At 47.5% G+C, this 17,146-nt stretch overlaps 2 protein-coding genes across 2 annotated transcripts; one reads left to right on the top strand and one right to left on the bottom strand.

Moving 5' to 3' along the window:
- Window positions 1–4,932: 4,932 nt before the first annotated feature.
- TMEM186 (transmembrane protein 186) lies at window positions 4,933–7,361 on the bottom strand. Its single transcript, XM_083585405.1, has 2 exons — window positions 7,223–7,361; window positions 4,933–5,890 (listed from the first exon to the last, which is right to left on the bottom strand). The coding sequence occupies exons 1-2, from the start codon at window positions 7,223–7,225 to the stop codon at window positions 5,171–5,173; spliced, it is 723 nt and encodes a 240-aa protein (XP_083441531.1). The 5' UTR covers window positions 7,226–7,361; the 3' UTR covers window positions 4,933–5,170.
- A 529-nt stretch (window positions 7,362–7,890) lies between these two features.
- On the top strand, window positions 7,891–16,725 carry PMM2 (phosphomannomutase 2). The gene is made up of 8 exons (XM_083585404.1): window positions 7,891–8,122; window positions 8,570–8,681; window positions 10,025–10,101; window positions 10,992–11,083; window positions 11,995–12,094; window positions 13,818–13,893; window positions 14,586–14,701; window positions 15,729–16,725. The coding sequence occupies exons 1-8, from the start codon at window positions 8,045–8,047 to the stop codon at window positions 15,831–15,833; spliced, it is 756 nt and encodes a 251-aa protein (XP_083441530.1). The 5' UTR covers window positions 7,891–8,044; the 3' UTR covers window positions 15,834–16,725.
- The last annotated feature ends 421 nt before the right edge of the window (window positions 16,726–17,146 follow it).

Genomic DNA, 17,146 nt, shown 5'->3' with positions numbered 1-17,146 from the left:
ACTAAAGTCACATTGGTGAGACTAAATCATGTAGATGGTGCTTCCGAAGGCAAACATCTGGCTTGGTGCAAAAGGTCCCGATTTGCACATTTAGGAATGCACAATGAACAGCCCTGTTGCAAAGGTGCAGAAAGGCACCCCTCATCTGTCGGAACCAGAATACTAATTTCTCTTAGCAATGCCTAGCCTTTTGCAGATGAAACATGGCCTGCGTTAACTGGTGAATACACAAGCTCATTGAACGTGGGGCAGTTTTTGATGACCTCCCCATTTTACAATCCCAGGCAGGCAGCAAAAGCAAATTTCTGCAGCTGCATGTGGCTGGACTGTGTTTTAGCCTTGAAACATTGTCACTTGGCCTCAAATATCTTCCATGCTGGGGCGATATGTCGCACACAGATGTCCTCCTGCCAGTTTTGGTGTCCAGAGAGAGAGATGGGGTGGGGGGGAGAAGCAGCAGAGTTTGTGAGTGTGGGTTTTGAAGTTTTGGGGTTTTTTACAAGGTTGTCTGCTAAGCAGAAAGTGTGGACTTTTGTATGGATTGGGAAGATGATATGTTTTAAGGAAAGTCACACACACACACACACACACACACACACAGAGCACTAAATAATTTTCAAATAACTTCTTCAGCACTTTTAACACTGATTTTTAGTTTCTAGACTTTGTGGTTGTAATACACAAGCATGCGGCTTGCTTGTGCAAGACTGGGCCAAACTCCATGTGCTTTTTTTTTTAGATACTGTGCCTTTATTCCGCCCCACCTCCCCTCCCACCATGCATACCCTTCTCATAAATGGAGTTCTTTATGGGATGAAGAGACAGAGAAATTCACCCTCCTCTGCTCAAAATGCTCTGCCACAACTCCTTACCTTGCTGTCCCTGTCACTCAGTATTGCCTGAAAAAAGGGGGGGGAGAAACATGTGTTCAACAGAAAGGGGGTCTTCTGTATGCACCCCCCAAAAAAAACCCCATCCTGCGCTATGTCTATTTCCCTTTTAAGACAACATCAGCAGCAGGACCTGCTCTGCCATTAGGCAGAGGATGAAAAAGCCATTTCAGGCAGCTGATTCAGTGCGTCCTGAAAAATCAGCATTCAGGACAGCTTGATTTATTACTGCCAAGGATGGGGAGAGGTGGCTGTGTGTCTCAGGTGCCAAAATAACTTGTCTGGCAAGGGGTTTCAGGCATGGAGGGTTCCCTAGTCCTACCTGGATCTTCTGCATGCCAAGCAGATGTTCCGCCACTGGGTTATGGCCCTTCCTTTTAGGAACATAGAAAGCTACTTTGTATTAAGTCAGACCATTGATCCACCTAACCCAGTATTGTCTACTACACTGACCAGCAGGGGCTTTTAAGGATTTTGGGCATGGAGTCTCGCCCAGCCCTGCCTGGGGATGCTGGGGACTGATCCTGCAATGCTTGACCACCAGAGACAGGAAATAGCACACAGTGGGGTGATTCCCACTTCCTGGGAATCTTTGACTAAGAAGTGTCTACTCCTTGTGGTTATGATACTTGGAAGCACTTAGGCAATGACTTCTAAAATCTCAGAAGTCGGGGAGATGGCTGGACGAGATTTGCAGGGGTTGAGGGAAGGGCTTCAGATCCTTTCCCCCTCTCCCTCGTCCCCTACCTGCCATGATAAGCAAATCTGGAATAGCAAAATTATAGCAATGCTGAACAATCTATGCAAAGGAGAGAGACCACGGCATGATTTATGCAATCACAAAATCGCCAGGACCTTTTCAGCAAGCGGCCTAGGAAGAAGCAAGTGGAGCCTTCATTGGCCGCTTTGTGTCACCAGACCTGCTGATAGCTGCATTGCCACCCTTTGGCCATTTGCAATGGGGGCGCTGTAGGGCAGCAGGTCTCCCACTGATAAAACTGCCGCAATTCCACAGCAGGGCACCTTGCACTTGACTGCTGGAATCCCCAGTTCAAGACTGCCCTGGCACCTTACAATAGCAGTATCGTACCAGTCTGTACCCTTGGGTACCTGGTAACTAAATACAGTAGCTCCAATAATCCTGAGTACTCCGAGTCATTAGTTCAACAGGCTAACTGCTTCTTCCTCACATTTCATTTTATACTGCCCCTGCCTTTGATGCTATTCTTAATGTCCAAAGAACTCCTTTACCTATGGGGATAGGACATAGCTGTCAACCGTCCCTTATTTAGCGGGAAACTCCCTTATCCCAGCACCATGTCCCACTGCTGTTCCTTATTGATGATGTCCCTTAAATTTCCCGGGTTTCATGCTTGCCCGGCTCGGGAGGGAAGCAGCAGCTCAGGGTCCTCCGCCACGAGAGAGAGCGCGCGCTGGCGCCGTCGTCCTGGCGCAAGGAGTTCCATTGGCCCTTCCCTGCCCGAGGGGGTGGGGAGGGAGAGAGACTCTTGCCCACGCCGCCCCTAAGCGGCAGTAGTGGTGGCAGCTGAGTAGGTGGAAGAGGAGGGGATGGGGAGGGACACAGAAGGGTGGCGCTTCAGTGGCCGCCGCCACGCCGCAACCACCTCATGCTGGATTGACAGCATCTGTCAATCCTACCAATGTATGTAACTCTTTACAATAGCAAAATCCCTTATTTTGGCTGCTGATCCCTTATTTTCGAGGCTGCTGGTCCCTTATTTTCAAATCTGTAAATTGACAGCTATGGGATAGGAATATATACACCCAAAGGTTCCAGGCCTCTTTGTGCATAAGAAAGAAAGCTTATCCCACGGCTTGCGACACTTAGCATTTCAAAACGTAGTTGGGGTGGGGGGTGGGGGTACTAAACTACTTAACGCTCCTGCCCTTGGGAGAGTGGATTTCTTCTGCATGTTTTTCCAGACATTTCCCCGCAAGCACCCATGCATCAAAGTTTAATCTCTGCCGCATCTTTAGCAGGTTGGAGACCTTTGGGAAAGAAGCCAGACTCCATTGCCAGTAGCAGGGAATCAGAGTCCTTCAGCATATCGACACAATTGACATTGTAGGCATCCATAGTGAGTCTTGTACTTTAGCTGTGATTCCTGCATTGCAGGGGGTTGGACTAGATGTCCCTGGGGTCCCTCCCTGCTGACGGAACCCCAAGATCTGGTAACCTGAACATTTGCCACATTCTTGTTTTATTGTTCATAAAATAACTTCTCCGCCTGTCCTGTTTCTTCTTTTAAAGTAATTTTTTTTAATGGAACACTGTTAACTGTGAACACGTGTGCACAACCTAACCATGGCTCTCAGACCATGGTGGATGCTTTAACCTAGGGAAGCTCTATGGTGTTAACAGACATCCTTTTTTAAAAAAGAAAGTAATAATCTTTGTTTACAGCCTCTCTGTTAACTGTGCCAAATTCATGCGTGAGCCAGTACCTAACTTGATGTAGCCTGTTACCATGTCGCACAGATCCATGAAATAACGTTTCCTGTGTTAATCAGTATTCTTAAAATAAAATATTTATAACTGAAATCTGACGGGAGTAGAGGTGTTTTTTTAAAACAGGGGGAGGAGACATTCGGGGCCAACGAGTCTGAGGTGGGGGGGGGGGTGACGACAACATGCCAGTGAGGAATGGGGGCAGAAGTAAAGGATTAGAACGTTTATAAAACACAAGTTCGTAAAATCTTGCATGGTACAGAGAAAGTGGATTGAGAAAGGTTTTCTTCCTATCTTGAAACACTAGAACTTGTGAATGTTCAATGAAGGTTGGAAGGTTCAGCATAAAAGGAAGTTCTTCATGTAGCTCATGGTTAAACTGTGGAACTCACTGCCACAGGAGGCAGTGGTGGCTTTGTTGGGCAAATTCACGGGGAGAAGGCTATCCATGGCTACTTGTCATGAAGGCTATTATGTACCTGCAGTCAGAGGCAGTAATGCTTCTGAATGCCCATTGCTGGAAACCGCAGGAAGGGAGAGGGCTCCTGGGCTGGGGTCCTGCTTGCAGGCTTCCCATGGGGCATCTGGTTGTCCACAGTGAGCAGAGGATGCTGAGCTAGATGGGCCATTGCCTTCATCCAGAAGAACTCCTCTTATGTTCTTATAAATAAAAATTATTATTATTATTATTATTATTATTATTATTATTATTATTAAGTGGGAAGAATAATGAATGTAAAGGTTAACCTCATAGGGCGAGGTTTTTTAATACACACCTATCTAACTAACGAAGGGACGCGGGTGGCGCTATGGTCTAAACCACTGAGCCTCTTGGGCTTGCCGATCAGAAGGTTGGCGGTTCGAATCCCCGTGACGGGGTGAGCTCCCGTTGCTCCGTCCCTGCTCCTGCCCACCTAGCAGTTCAAAAGCACGTCCAAGTGCAAGTAGATAAAAAGGTACCGCTCTGGTGAGAAGGTATACGACGTTTCCGTGCGCTCCTATGGTTCGCCAGAAGCGGCTGTCATGCTGGCCACATGACCCGGAAGATGTACGCTGGCTCCCTCGGCCAGCAAAGCGAGATGAGCACCGCAACCCCAGAGTCGGCCACGACTGGACCTAATGGTCAGGGGTCCCTTTACCTTTACCTAACGAAATGCCATGATCAGAGTTCAAGGAAGCATGCGACTGGGGCAAAAACACTCAAGGCAAGTACAAAAGGAAGAAAAGCCCAGAGGGCCCGACGGGGCGTGGGGCTCATGTGAATATTTAGTAAGGCAAGAGCTTGGGACTAGAAATTCAACCTCTACTCTCTGTTGGATGTGAGTGAGTCTCTCTGTCTGGCACATATGCACATTCATGCTCTCCACAGAACTATTCACAGCTGGTGGCTTTTGTTGAGAACTGGCCAGAGCTCACTCTGGTTGGATTGGGGCCTAATCCTGCATCCCGATTCAAAATCCAAATGTATCCAAACAGACGAAAACCTGCTCCTCGATCTCGGGAAACATCGCCCCAAAATTGATTATGATATCTGATCTGAAGAAGAGTCCGAATGCATAGCGAGCATGCAACTTTCCAAAAAATAATTAGATTTATTTAGTTAATAAATCCAGAGGATTCCCCCATTACTCTGAAGAAGTAGCATCTACGGTGGGGTGTGAGAATCATCCAAAATTGCTTCCCTTCCTTTTGCACTGCTGGAAGCGTTGCCATTGGCCGACCAGCGCCACTAGAAGCAAACCAACATGGTGACCGCAAAATATTACAAATTAACAAGAAATGATCCCAAGGCTCCCGCTTGCTCCCGAGGTCACCCAAGCCCTCCAAACACTTTGGCAAATGCCTCCTTGTCCACGACCTGCCCATAGCGCAGACTAAAATACAGGACGTTATCTCGGTCGTACCGCCTGAGCGGTAGCAACAGCTCGTTGGGGTCTTCGCCGATGTCCCCTAGAGTCATCACGGTGGCGACTGGGCAGTGGATGTCTCTCCTCCTCCCCCAGAATGTCAAGTGAGCCACTTTCAACAGGGTGCCGTCTTCGCTCAGGTACATCATGCCAATGATGCGCCGGAGGAAGAAGCTCATGCCATAGAGCATCGCAGCGGCAAAGCAAGCAAGGCCCGTACAGTAAAGGCATTGTGCCAGAGGAACTTGGTTCTGCCAATAAAGGACCCAGATTGGCGGGAGAACCAAGGTGGTCAGGCCTGTCTGCAGCAGCTTCAGCCTTGAAAGGATTCTGCAGTACTTGATCCACGGAAACCTGTAAATCAGCTTATACTGATGGGTGCTTTCCAAGTTGGGCCTCTGCTCCAGGGCGCGTTGAGAAGGGGCCAAGGTGCCCAGCCATCTGGGTCGTGCCAGCTGACTGCCAGGAGCTTGCTGACTGCAGGGTTTGAGAACCGTAAGAACGCCAAAGGGACAGGTGGAGGCTGGGAAGCCTTTCTGCCATCGCAGAGGAACTTGGTTTCGCAGACACCTTCCACAGGGTGCAAGGAAGGGCAGGTCAACGCAAGCGGTGAGGATCCTGGCCTGAAAGACAGTTCCATGAGGTATCACTGGGGTGGGATTTGTTTTTCACACCGAGGGCCACCTTCTCTTCTGGGGGGCCACCTGGGGGCCACATGCAAAAGTGGGTGGAACAACAGGTGTAACGTACACTCACATACATCTCTATTCTTCAATTACGCAAGCGAGAGGGTAACAGGGATCCCAGCCAGCCAAGAACATTCAAGGAAGGTGTGAAGCAAGGCTGGAGAGGGGTGTGGATTGTGGGAGTCCCAAAGGCCAGGCAGAAAGGCCATATTTCCTCCCAATCGCTCACCTGGGCCTGAGTTTCCCTATCCCTCAAGAGATTATAACATGTGGGGTAGCTGGACCTGTCACCATCAGATGCATGCAGCCGCTAACTTTTCGCTCAGGACAACTTTATTATTTACACTGATTGATTTATTCTGAGAGCTCAGAGAAACATCCCCCCCTCACCCCAAGCCAGGCTGGCCAGTTTTTCTGGGGTGCTTTCTGCATCCCTCAGGACATGGGGCTTGATTTGCTTGCGCAAGCTACCTGTAGCAAATGGTTCATTCTCTGCTCATAGATTCCACTTGCAGAAAGGGTCTGAACCCAAAGGTCCTGTTCAGCATGGTCACATCAAACCATAGTTTAGCATGATAGAAATAAGCAGGAACAAACCACAATACGTCTCCAGTTCTTGGGCACCAGACCTCCCCCCACCCCCAGTGTCAAGTGTTCAGAGGCTTTCGCATCAGCTCGCTGTACAGACCTGAAACTGTAGTTAATTTAACTATGGTTTGAAGCTGGCCTGTTTGAAACTACCCATATTTAACACTAATTACACTTTATCAGAGTGGACAAAGTTCCATACTCCTCCACACTTTCATTTATTTGTCGTCTTATTACATTTATATCTCCCCTATTCCCCCCAAGGAATTCAAAGTGGCATAGCTGGTTCTCCCCCTCTCCACTTTTATTCCCAGAACAACCCTGTTCAGGTAGACAGTGGTTCAGGGGCACCCAGTAGCTGAGTGGGCATTTGAACCCAGGTCTCCCAGAACCTAGTGCGACACTCTAAGCTAGGAGCAGTCAGCACAGTGCCCTCTATGGCGGTTGTCTTTTTCCTCTCTTTTTTGCACTCCTATGAGCCCCAGCCAGAGGGATGCGAGTTGTAGTCCAGCAAGGTCTGAAGAGCGTCACGTTGGCTGACCTTGCTCTAACCACCACACCACGCTGCCTGATGCACCCCCAACACCACAGACCAGTTTCCACCCAGCTCTGCTCCTTTGCAAGGCTATTTGCTTGCCATTTGGGAAGCAACCCGAAGGGGAATCCAGAGCACCGCTTTACCATGAGGGCAGCTGCAGCAGCTCCTGAATGGGGCACTTCTTACACCACGAACCCCTTTGACTCGCCTTCAGATGCAGACACCGCTTGGGCGGCCCGCTGCCTGCTGGGGAAAATGCACGTGGGCTATGTCAGCTGCTGCGTGGCATGCCGGGAATTGTAGTGCCTGACTCCTCGCCCTGTGGAGAGGTAGAGTAACACAGGGCACTGTAGACACGTGGAACTTCCGGGTTCCTAGTTTAGACCCTGGGTGGCTGGGGCGGGTGCTTGCTGTTTTGTTCTCTCACTTGCTCCTCGCATATTTTAGAATCTATGATATATTATCCCATTTCCCCCCGCCCCAATGTTATATATTGTTTAGCATGCTGTTAGAAAAAAATATAATGCTATTTCCTCCCTGGAATATATACATATATAATTTTGTTATTATAAATGTTATTATTTATGACGTATAATATCAGATAGATGATAGATAGATAGATAGATAGATAGATAGATAGATAGATAGATAGATAGATAGATAGATAGATAGATAGATAGATAGAGAGAGAGAGAGAGAGTTTTCCCAGCGGGGCTTTTGCCCCGCATATTGTAACAGTCGAATAGTAACCGAAAGTGTTTATTGGCTACTGTACTCTACTCTAGGCTCCCTTTTCAGTCTTCCGCAGGGCATGCCGGGGAAGCGCATGCGTAGACGTCAACCCGCCCTCTGTGCGGCGTGCTGGGAGTTGTAGTCTTCCTAACTGCGAATCCAAGAGGAAGCGAAGCGCCTCTCAGTCGGCCACCTCATCGCTCGGGCAGGCAGCGGCGGCGGGTGACACTCGAATGGCCATGGAGGAGGTGGGCCGCGGGCGGACGCTTTGCCTCTTCGACGTGGACGGCACCCTGACCGCGCCTCGCCAGGTGGGAGCCTGGGGACTCCACTCTTGAGCATGCCTCTGGGCATGTGCAGAGTGCCTTTAACCCCTCCGTTTAGGAACAGCTGGAGGAAAAGTGGGAGGTGCAGTGCGGGGCTTTTCATAGCTAAAATAAGTAACAATGAAAAATGAAAACGCAAACCTTGCTTTTTGCTCTTATAATTTATGAAATTATTATTTCGCCATTGGTGTATTAATATTAAAATACAATATGTAGTAAAAGGATCCAAATTAGAAGGCAAATTTCTGCTGCAGCAGCAGCAGCCTCATTCATTGTAATTATCTACTGTTCCTTGTTAGAAGTTCAACATATTCAGCTACTGGTTTCCAGAATGGAGCTTGTTAATTTGGGAGCTTATTAAGCAACTTATAAATTCATAATGAATCACAGCAACAAATATAACGCTGATCCGTCTCTTCTCTGTGGATCTAGAAAGTCACCCCCGATATGGCGGATTTTCTGCAGGCCTTGCGGAAGAAGGTGAAGGTCGGAGTTGTGGGCGGCTCAGACTTCGAAAAGATTCAAGAGCAACTGGGAGACGATGGTATGAATAGAGCACAAGGAAATTGAGAAAGAAATTGCTTGAGTACAGGATAGGGAACTTTTTATCAGCCTAAGGGCCGCATTCCTTCATGGACAACTTTCCAGGGGCCGCATTTCAGCGGAAGGCAGGGCTGGAGACAAAAGGTGGGTGGAACAACATGACTTTGACCTTTGAACAGTAGCCAACAGTGCAACCATACAATAATCCGTATTTCTGCACGGACACACACTCTTCTTCATCCAGGCAATTAAGACCACAGTTTTCAAGGACACATTCTAGCTAGGCAAAAGTACCTGAACTGGGGAAAGAGTCAGAGGGCCACATAGAGAGTTCTGGGGGGCCACATGCAGCCCCTGAGTCTGAGGTTCCCCACTCCTGATTGAATGGGAAAGTGCTGGTGGTTATAAGTGTCACAGCTTTCCACTTCTCTTGGCACCCTGCCTGATCAAACTAATTTACTCTGAAGCAACTTTCCTCACATATTATTTGTGCTCATAAACCAAGCATGACCAAGGACTTGCCATCTGGCAATGCTCTCCATTTTCAGCCGTGTGTAAACTGCTCTTAGTTAGGCTGAAAGGGGTTCAGGCTGGGTATCCTTGTGAATGAAAGCTTGGCTTTAGACAAAATCATGGAGCATAAGACCTGCCTGCAAGTTGCTAGCCTGGTAGCTTAATAGCAATTCCATGTTTGGATGGTGTGAACACTGTTGGTAGCATAAGAAGCTGGCTTATTCTAAGTCGGACCACTAGCCCATCCAGCTCAGTACTGTCCACACTGACCGGCAGTGCCTCTCCAGAGTTTCAGGCAGGGGCCCCTTCCCTGGAGAGTCCTGGGACCTTCTGCATGCAAAGCAGATGCTCTATCACTAACCCATGGTCCTTCCCCAAACCTGTGAGTTGGTTGCTGCTTACCCAACAGGGAAGGGCTGTTAAATTCATGTTGTTGCAGGTGTTAAGATGTAATATTTCATTCTTGTATCCAGGAAGATACAAGGGGTTTGGGGGGATATGTGAGAAAGAAATCTGGGACTTGTTGCACCCCACAAGAATGACAGACCCCACAAGCCATCTCTGCATCGTTGTGTCCTAATTACATTACACACACTCCCATGTTTGTGCATTACATTGGAATCACTGTTCAGTATTTGCTATCATATAGAGCAGGTACCAAAAATAATACAGCAAAGGCCTGACATCAATGAGCAGGGTGTTCCAAAGTGCAGGGGCTACAATTATGACTAAATTGAGGCCAACCTACCCCCAATATTGGGGAGGGTCTTTTTACAAGAGGTGCCTAAAATGTCTCTGATGATGCAGTTCTTTAACATTTGTTCTTCTTAGTGATTGAAAAATTTGACTACGTCTTCCCGGAAAATGGTCTTGTGGCATACAAAGATGGGAACCTCTTGAGTAAACAGGTGAGTTTGCGACTTGTGATTAGCTAAGAAGGTGGATAATTCCCTCCCTCCCTTTACTCAAAAATGGGGGCTGGGAGGTGCTCCAGCTTCTTGCAAAATAATGGTTTTCCCAAGTGCACTGACACTGCTCTCTTATTTTTCATTGGCCTTGTTATGAGTACAATTCTTTGGCACACACCAAAGTTTAGTAGTAGAGGGATTGATAGCTCCTTGTTCATGCTCAGAGACATCATAACAACGAATGCCAATTACTGGAGGAGTTTCATTGGAGCAGGGCTCGTGGACTCTCAATGCCATCCAGCAAGGCTGTCTTTGCGTTGCCACGTGAAAATTAAGATCACCTTGTGGGAAATTCTACCGCTTCAGAAAGCAGCCCTGAGGACCAACTGTCTGGGCCTTTGAGAGTGGGGCTTGGAACGCAGAGACTCCTGCAATTAACAACACGGGAAGCTGCCTTCTACTGATTTGGTCCATCTAGCTCAGTATTGTCTATGCCAGGTTTTCCAAAACCTGGGACTACAACTCCCACCATCCCTGACCACTGGTCCTGGTAGCTAGGGGTGATGGGAGTTAAGTCCAACAAGAGCTGGAGACCTAAGTTTGGAAAACACTGACTGGCAGGGCTCTTCAGAGTTTCAGGTCAGGCAGGAGTCTTGCCAAGCCCAAGCCCTGCCTGGAGGCTTCCAGGGGATTGAGCCTGGGACCTTCTGCATGCCAAGCAGCTGTTCTGCCACTGAGCCAAGTCGCCCCCCCCCCCGCCCCGGTAATTGTGGAACTGAAGCCCATCTTCTTATTCTTTTGTATACTTCTTTGTGGAGACAGACTCCCCTTTGGAAAACCCTTTTTCCGGTCTACATACCTAATCGCTTCCTGTTCTGCTTTCCATATAGAGCATTCAAGGCCAAATGGGCGAAGAGCTTCTTCAAGACTTGATCAACTATTGCCTGAGTTACATTGCAAAACTTAAACTGCCAAGGAAGAGGTGGGTGGTTCCAGCTTCCTTCCGTGGCCTGAGTCAGATTGAGGCCCATTAGACACCTCCCACAAAGTAGAGGTGGCAGAATTGCCGGCTATTATCCAACCTTAGTCATACTTGTTACAGGCCCATTGAAAGTAATTGAAATGTCTAGTTACTCTGAGCAGAATTTAGATGCCTACAACCCTTTTAAGTTTTTAATTTGAGGGTTACCACGAAAAGCTCATTAAAAGAACGACAGTCAGTGGTCAAACAAGCCATTAAGGTGTCAAGGAAATCATCTTATTAAAAAAATGCCAAGGCTCTTTATATGGACAGTTTTGAGCCACCATATAAGTATTACCAGGCCTTAGTCACACATCAGACTTCTGCCTCAGGTTACAATCCACTCCTCCCTTACCCGGGAGTAAGTCCATTGAACTCAGTGAAGCTGCTGAGCAAATGTAATACAGATAGACTTTGTAACTCTCCAAAACCAGCTGAAGAAACTTTCAAGTTTTGTTTTTCAAATAGTAACCATATTGAAATACAGTCGTACCTTGGAAGTCGAACAGAAGCTCCTGCAGCCAATCGGAAGCCCCATCAGACATTCGGCTTCCAAAAATAGTTCACAAACCGGAACAGTCACTTCCAGGTTTGCGGCGTTTGGGAGCCAAAACATTTGAGAACTAAGCTTTTCGAAAACCAAGGTACGACTGTACTCTGTTCCCCATTTTTGACATGTCATTGACCTCTGAAAATGCATTTTCTGTTTCTCTCCCATGTATCTTCTTCCTTCACTACAACGGGTGGGCTTGTGTCCTAAAAAATACTGCTGTGATACTCCGTAACTGACCTCCCTCCTAGACGCTGGTCCAAAGAGCTTTGTTTACTAGCCTAAGTCTGAGGCAGTAACATCCCACTGTGTCTCTTCCTAGGGGCACTTTCATTGAATTCCGAAATGGGATGCTGAATATCTCTCCCGTGGGCAGAAACTGCAGCCAGAAGGAGCGGATTGAATTCTATGAGCTTGATAAGGCAAGTGCACTTTTTTCCCATGCCGTCGTAACATTTTGTTAGCAAGTCCCCTTTATGTCGAAGCTTCACGTCCCCTTGACCATCATCAGTGGCACACAGCCAGGCCCTTTGGGTGCTCTGGTTCTGTGGCTGCAGGCTTATATCTGCATGGGGAAAGGCTGCAGCTCAGGGGGAGAGCATCTGCTCTGCATGCAGAAGGTTCCTTATTAAATCCCTGGCATCGCCAAGTAGAGACTGTAGGTAAAGGTAAGGACTGGATGGTTAAGCCCAGTCAAAGGTGACTATGGGGTTGCAGCGCCGACATTTGTCCACAGACAGCTTTCCGGGCCATGTGGGCAGCATGACTGAACCGCTACTGGCACACGGAGGACCGTGACAAGTGCCAGAGCACACGGAAACGCCGTTTACCTTCCCGCCGCAGCAGTACCTATTTATCTACTTGCGCTGGCATGCTTTCGAACTGCTAGGTTGGCAGGAGCTGGGACAGAGCAACAGGAGCTCACCCCGTCGCAGGGATTTGAACTGCCAACCTTCCAGTCAGCAAGCCCAAGAGGCTCAGTGGTTTAGACCACAGTGCCACCCGTGAGAGACTGTAGGAATGAGGGTTGGCCAATGCAACACCCTCCAGATGTTGTTGAATTCCAAATCCTGCATTATCAAAGCCATCATGGTCAGGGATGATGGGATTTGTAGTCCTGCAACATCTGAAAGGCATCATCTTAGTGTACATCTACTCCAAGATTCTGGCACAGAAGTGAAAAAGTATTGTGACCACCAAGTTATGACTCTGAAGTGATTGAGAATTAATGCTATAAATGCATGGCACGACATGGGAGCATAGGAAACTGCCTTACATTGAGTCAGAGCATTGGTCCATGCAGCTCAGCATTGTCCATACTGACCGGCAGTGGTTCTCTGGGCAGAGATGTCTGTCAACCCTGCTGGGAGGTGCTAGGGACTGAGAAACTGGGACCTTCCGCATTCAAAGCAGGTGATCTGTCGCTGAGCTGTGAACCTTGAACAACCATAAAGACATTCAGCTTTTATCTTCCAGAGGTTTGCTGCGTGAGTCTTGTTGCATTTTAAAGATGAATCAAATATGTTGTGGCGTAAGTGTATGCATGAAGCCAGTTTTACCAAGACTTCTAATGCCATCATTCCTGGGTGGGATAAAGTACTGTAGTTTTCCATTGTGTTTTCGGGGTGTTTCTTGATGAGAAGATCCAGAAGAGCTGACAAAAATCCCCCAAACACACAGCAACAGAGGAGCAAGCTTCTGGAGTGTTTTAGTGTGCACACTCAGTTTGCACAGAGGACGATGGCGAGTCTCAGCATGTCTGCATGAACTAGAGCGTGTACACTGGAAAGCATCTGAGAATCTTGCACAACTCTGTCACTTTCCACAGCAGCTATGATCTGCCTGTGATGTCGCAAGCTGTATGCCTCTAAATACCAATTGCTCTGAATCACAAGAAGAGTGCCGTTGAACTCAGGTCCTGCTTACAGGCTTCCCTGACTGACCACTGTGAGAATAGGATGCTGGGCTGGAGGGGCCATTGACCATTGGCAAGAGCTCTTCTTATGTTTGTACAATCTTCTGTCAGATACTCAGGGTCTCTGTAGCAGACTCAGGTCCCCCCAATGCTAGAAAGCTTTGAAAATCATTGTATAGCAGAATCCACGTTCTCATCAATGCTCTTCCCCATTTTGTTTTTCTCAACAGAGCGAGCATATAAGAGATAAATTTGTCGCCGATTTACGACGAGACTTTGCAGGAAAAGGCCTCACATTCTCCATAGGTATTTAAACATGAAATATCACTCTCCTAAATCATTTTTGTTTGTGCCAAAGCACAAGGATGAGTCTGGCTATTCAGGTGTTGCCCTCGCCTTGTATTACACGACTGGGAAAAGGAAAGGGAGAAACATTTGCCACTAGGTTTTCAGAGGCACTGGAAATAAAAATAAAACATAGGCTTGGGATAAGGGTGTCCACACATTACATTCAGCAAGCGTACAGTCTGTGTACCTGCGTACTTCTACAGTTATTTGCATGAAACGTTCAACAAGGGTACAGCCTGTATGCTTGCAAAAGTTGAGTTGTACTACTCAACAAGTGTACACTCTTTCACACAAATGCTTAGACCTGTGTTCAGTGTAATGTGTGAACAAGCCTAGAGAAACACCTGAATTACTACTGACATATTCGTCAATCCGGGAGCACAGGTAAAATAAATTTTCGGCATGTTACTGGGACAAGAGTTAATTTCAGGTGCCTTGATATATTCCAACACCCTGTGTTTTTCTGTTCTATTTAAGCATGAAGCTTCTGTCCTCCCTTTTACCATAAATCCATTTAACTTTATGCTGATGGAGATAGCATCTTCCAAGGTCCTTCCTGCTCAGTAAACCTTCTTCTAGGTCATTTTTACTTTACACTGTACAAAACGTGCTGCTGCTGTTCTAACTTTTTGTAACCTCTCTCCAACCAGGGGGCCAGATCAGTTTTGATGTGTTTCCAGATGGTTGGGATAAGCGATACTGTTTAGGAATTGTTTCCCAAGACGGCTTCAAAACAATTTATTTCTTTGGAGACAAGACAATGCCAGTAAGTGCTAGACTGGAACGTGCCAAGAAGTTTCAAATACACTTTCGGGATAAGGATTCCTTGTGGAATTGCAATAGAAATTCATGTGCTACCCGCGTGAAATTGATATATAGATCAGGAAGGAGTCGTCTCTATGGCCCTCCAGACACTGCTGAACTCTAACTCCCAACCACCCTGGCCAATGGTCAGGAACGATGAGACACAGTCCGGCTAAAATCTGGAGGGCCACAGGTTCTCCATCCCAGATAGATAACTACAGTCGTACCTTGCAAGCCAAACGCCTTGCGAGTCGAACGTTTTGGCTTCCGAACGCCGCAAACCCGGAAGTGAGTGTTCCAGTTTGTGAACGTTCTTTGGAAGCCAAACGCCCGACAGGACTTCCATGGCTTCCAACTGTGTGCAGGAAGCTCCTGCAGCCAATCGGAAGCCGCGCCTTAGTTATCGAATGTTTTGGAAGTCAAACAGACTTCCAGAGCGGATTCCATTCGACTTCCAAGGTACGACTGTTTTGCAAATATTTTGTCCATTTTCTGCCCCCAACCCCTTTTAACAATTTCACCTAGACCCAGTTTTCAGGGAAACTGCCCCCTCTGGTCAGCAGTACACAGAGCAGCACATAGTTCCCCATCTTTGAAGCTCCCATCTTTGAAGTTCTCATCTCCATCGCACTATGCAGAAGGCAAGAATAGCAGTGTTTCTACCTACGCTCCACCTTTTCCTTCCAAAAATAGTCTCTCCTTCGTAGCCCCAGAGAAATTAAATAATACAGCTGTGTTGGCTGGGGCTGATGGGAGTTGTAGTCCAAATTGGCTGTGCTGGCTGGGACTGATAGGAGTTGCAGTCAAAAATATCTGGAGAGCACCTAGTAGTTGGTGAAAGCTGCTATAGCTCCACAGTTATGCTCACCTGAGGCCTTACAGCAGGTTCTTTAGCAACCTCTATGAAGTTCTGGGTGTGGGGTAGCTCTCCAGTGAGACTGAAAACTCCAAAGTGTGATTTTTTGTGTGTGTGTGTGTCTTATTCGCAGGGTGGGAACGACTATGAAATTTACACGGACTCCAGAACCATCGGCCACAGCGTCACGTCGCCCGAGCAGACAAAACAGATATGTGAAGAGTTATTCTTCAACTAGATGCGCTTATTTTGTACGAAAAGGGAGCAGGTTAACTTCAGGACCAAAATTTGTGGAATAACTGCCTTGGGGTGAAGATCAGGATCAAGACTGTGATGTGCAGGAGGCTGGGGGGGGGATTTAACTCTCCTGTTTCACCCCACCACCCCCCAGCTGCTGTTTGTCCAGAAAGCGGCAATTATGAGGCAAATAGAAGTTAGCTGCGTCCCTCCACGGCAGCTATTTTAAAAATAGGGGAAATTGTCAGTCCTGTTAAATGAATGATTGCTTTTCATGTTGTGCCCAGTTTCTGTTTTGCATGATCACAGCTTGCCTTTCAGGCTGATTTCCTAGAGATTGAAAAGTTCTGCCATAACAGAAATGTCAAAGGCGATTCCCGCCCCGCCTTCCAGACCAAATTCCTCAACACACACCGGGATCTCTTCCAAGCAACATGTGTGGATGGCTTCTTCTGCCAACACTGTTCTGTCCCCACTTTCATCTTTCTGGTTGCCGAGTAGCCCTGAAAAACAGCCCTCACAGTGGAAGCCTTGCAGGTAGATCACAACGTCCAGAAAGGCTTTGCTTGTCCCAGTGACTTATTGAAACAGGCAGTTGGAGGGTGGTTTTAGGGTAGAGGTAAAATTCTGGCACAGGAGCCCATCTTTCATCCACCACCCACCGTTTGCTGCTGTTTCAAGGGTTCTCTGGTTTGTTTCAGAATTTGTTGTCTCAGTAGGGTATGTTTGGAATTTAATGTACTGGAATGCAAAGGGATGGGAGATTCCCACTAATACCTCACACCTGGCTTTTTGGAATATGGTGCAGTTGCTAATCCTGCCATGCAATTTCTGTTAAAAGCTCATACTTCAAGTTGGACCGCCACATTAAAATTCTTATGAACAGGGAATAACGTTTTGTTTCTCCAGATATCTCCCTCACTCCCAGAAAGAAAACCCTCTCATATATATCAATAACACCCAATTGCCTTTCTGTCATCAGCACACTGGATTTGCCTGGCTGAGGATCTTCGAACCTGTTCTTGAGAAGTACAGTCGTACCTTGGTTGTCAAACGCCTTAGTACTCGTACGTTTCCGCTCCTGAACGATCGAAACCCAGAAGTGAGTGTTCAGGTTTTCGGATGTTTTTTGGGAAGCCGAACATCTGACGGGGCTTCCGATTGGCTGCAGGAGCTTCCTGCAGCCAATCGGAAGTCGTGCTTTGGTTTCAGAACGTTTTGGAAGTGGAATGGACTTCCAGAATGGATTCCGTTCGACTTCCAAGGTACGACTGTCTTTTATATTGAGTAAAGCCATTGTTACATCCAGCTCAG

Source organism: Podarcis filfolensis (assembly GCF_964270895.1).
Source record: "Podarcis filfolensis genome assembly, chromosome: 14".
Lineage (NCBI taxonomy): Eukaryota > Metazoa > Chordata > Lepidosauria > Squamata > Lacertidae > Podarcis > Podarcis filfolensis.
This window is presented reverse-complemented; position numbering and strand designations above follow the sequence as displayed.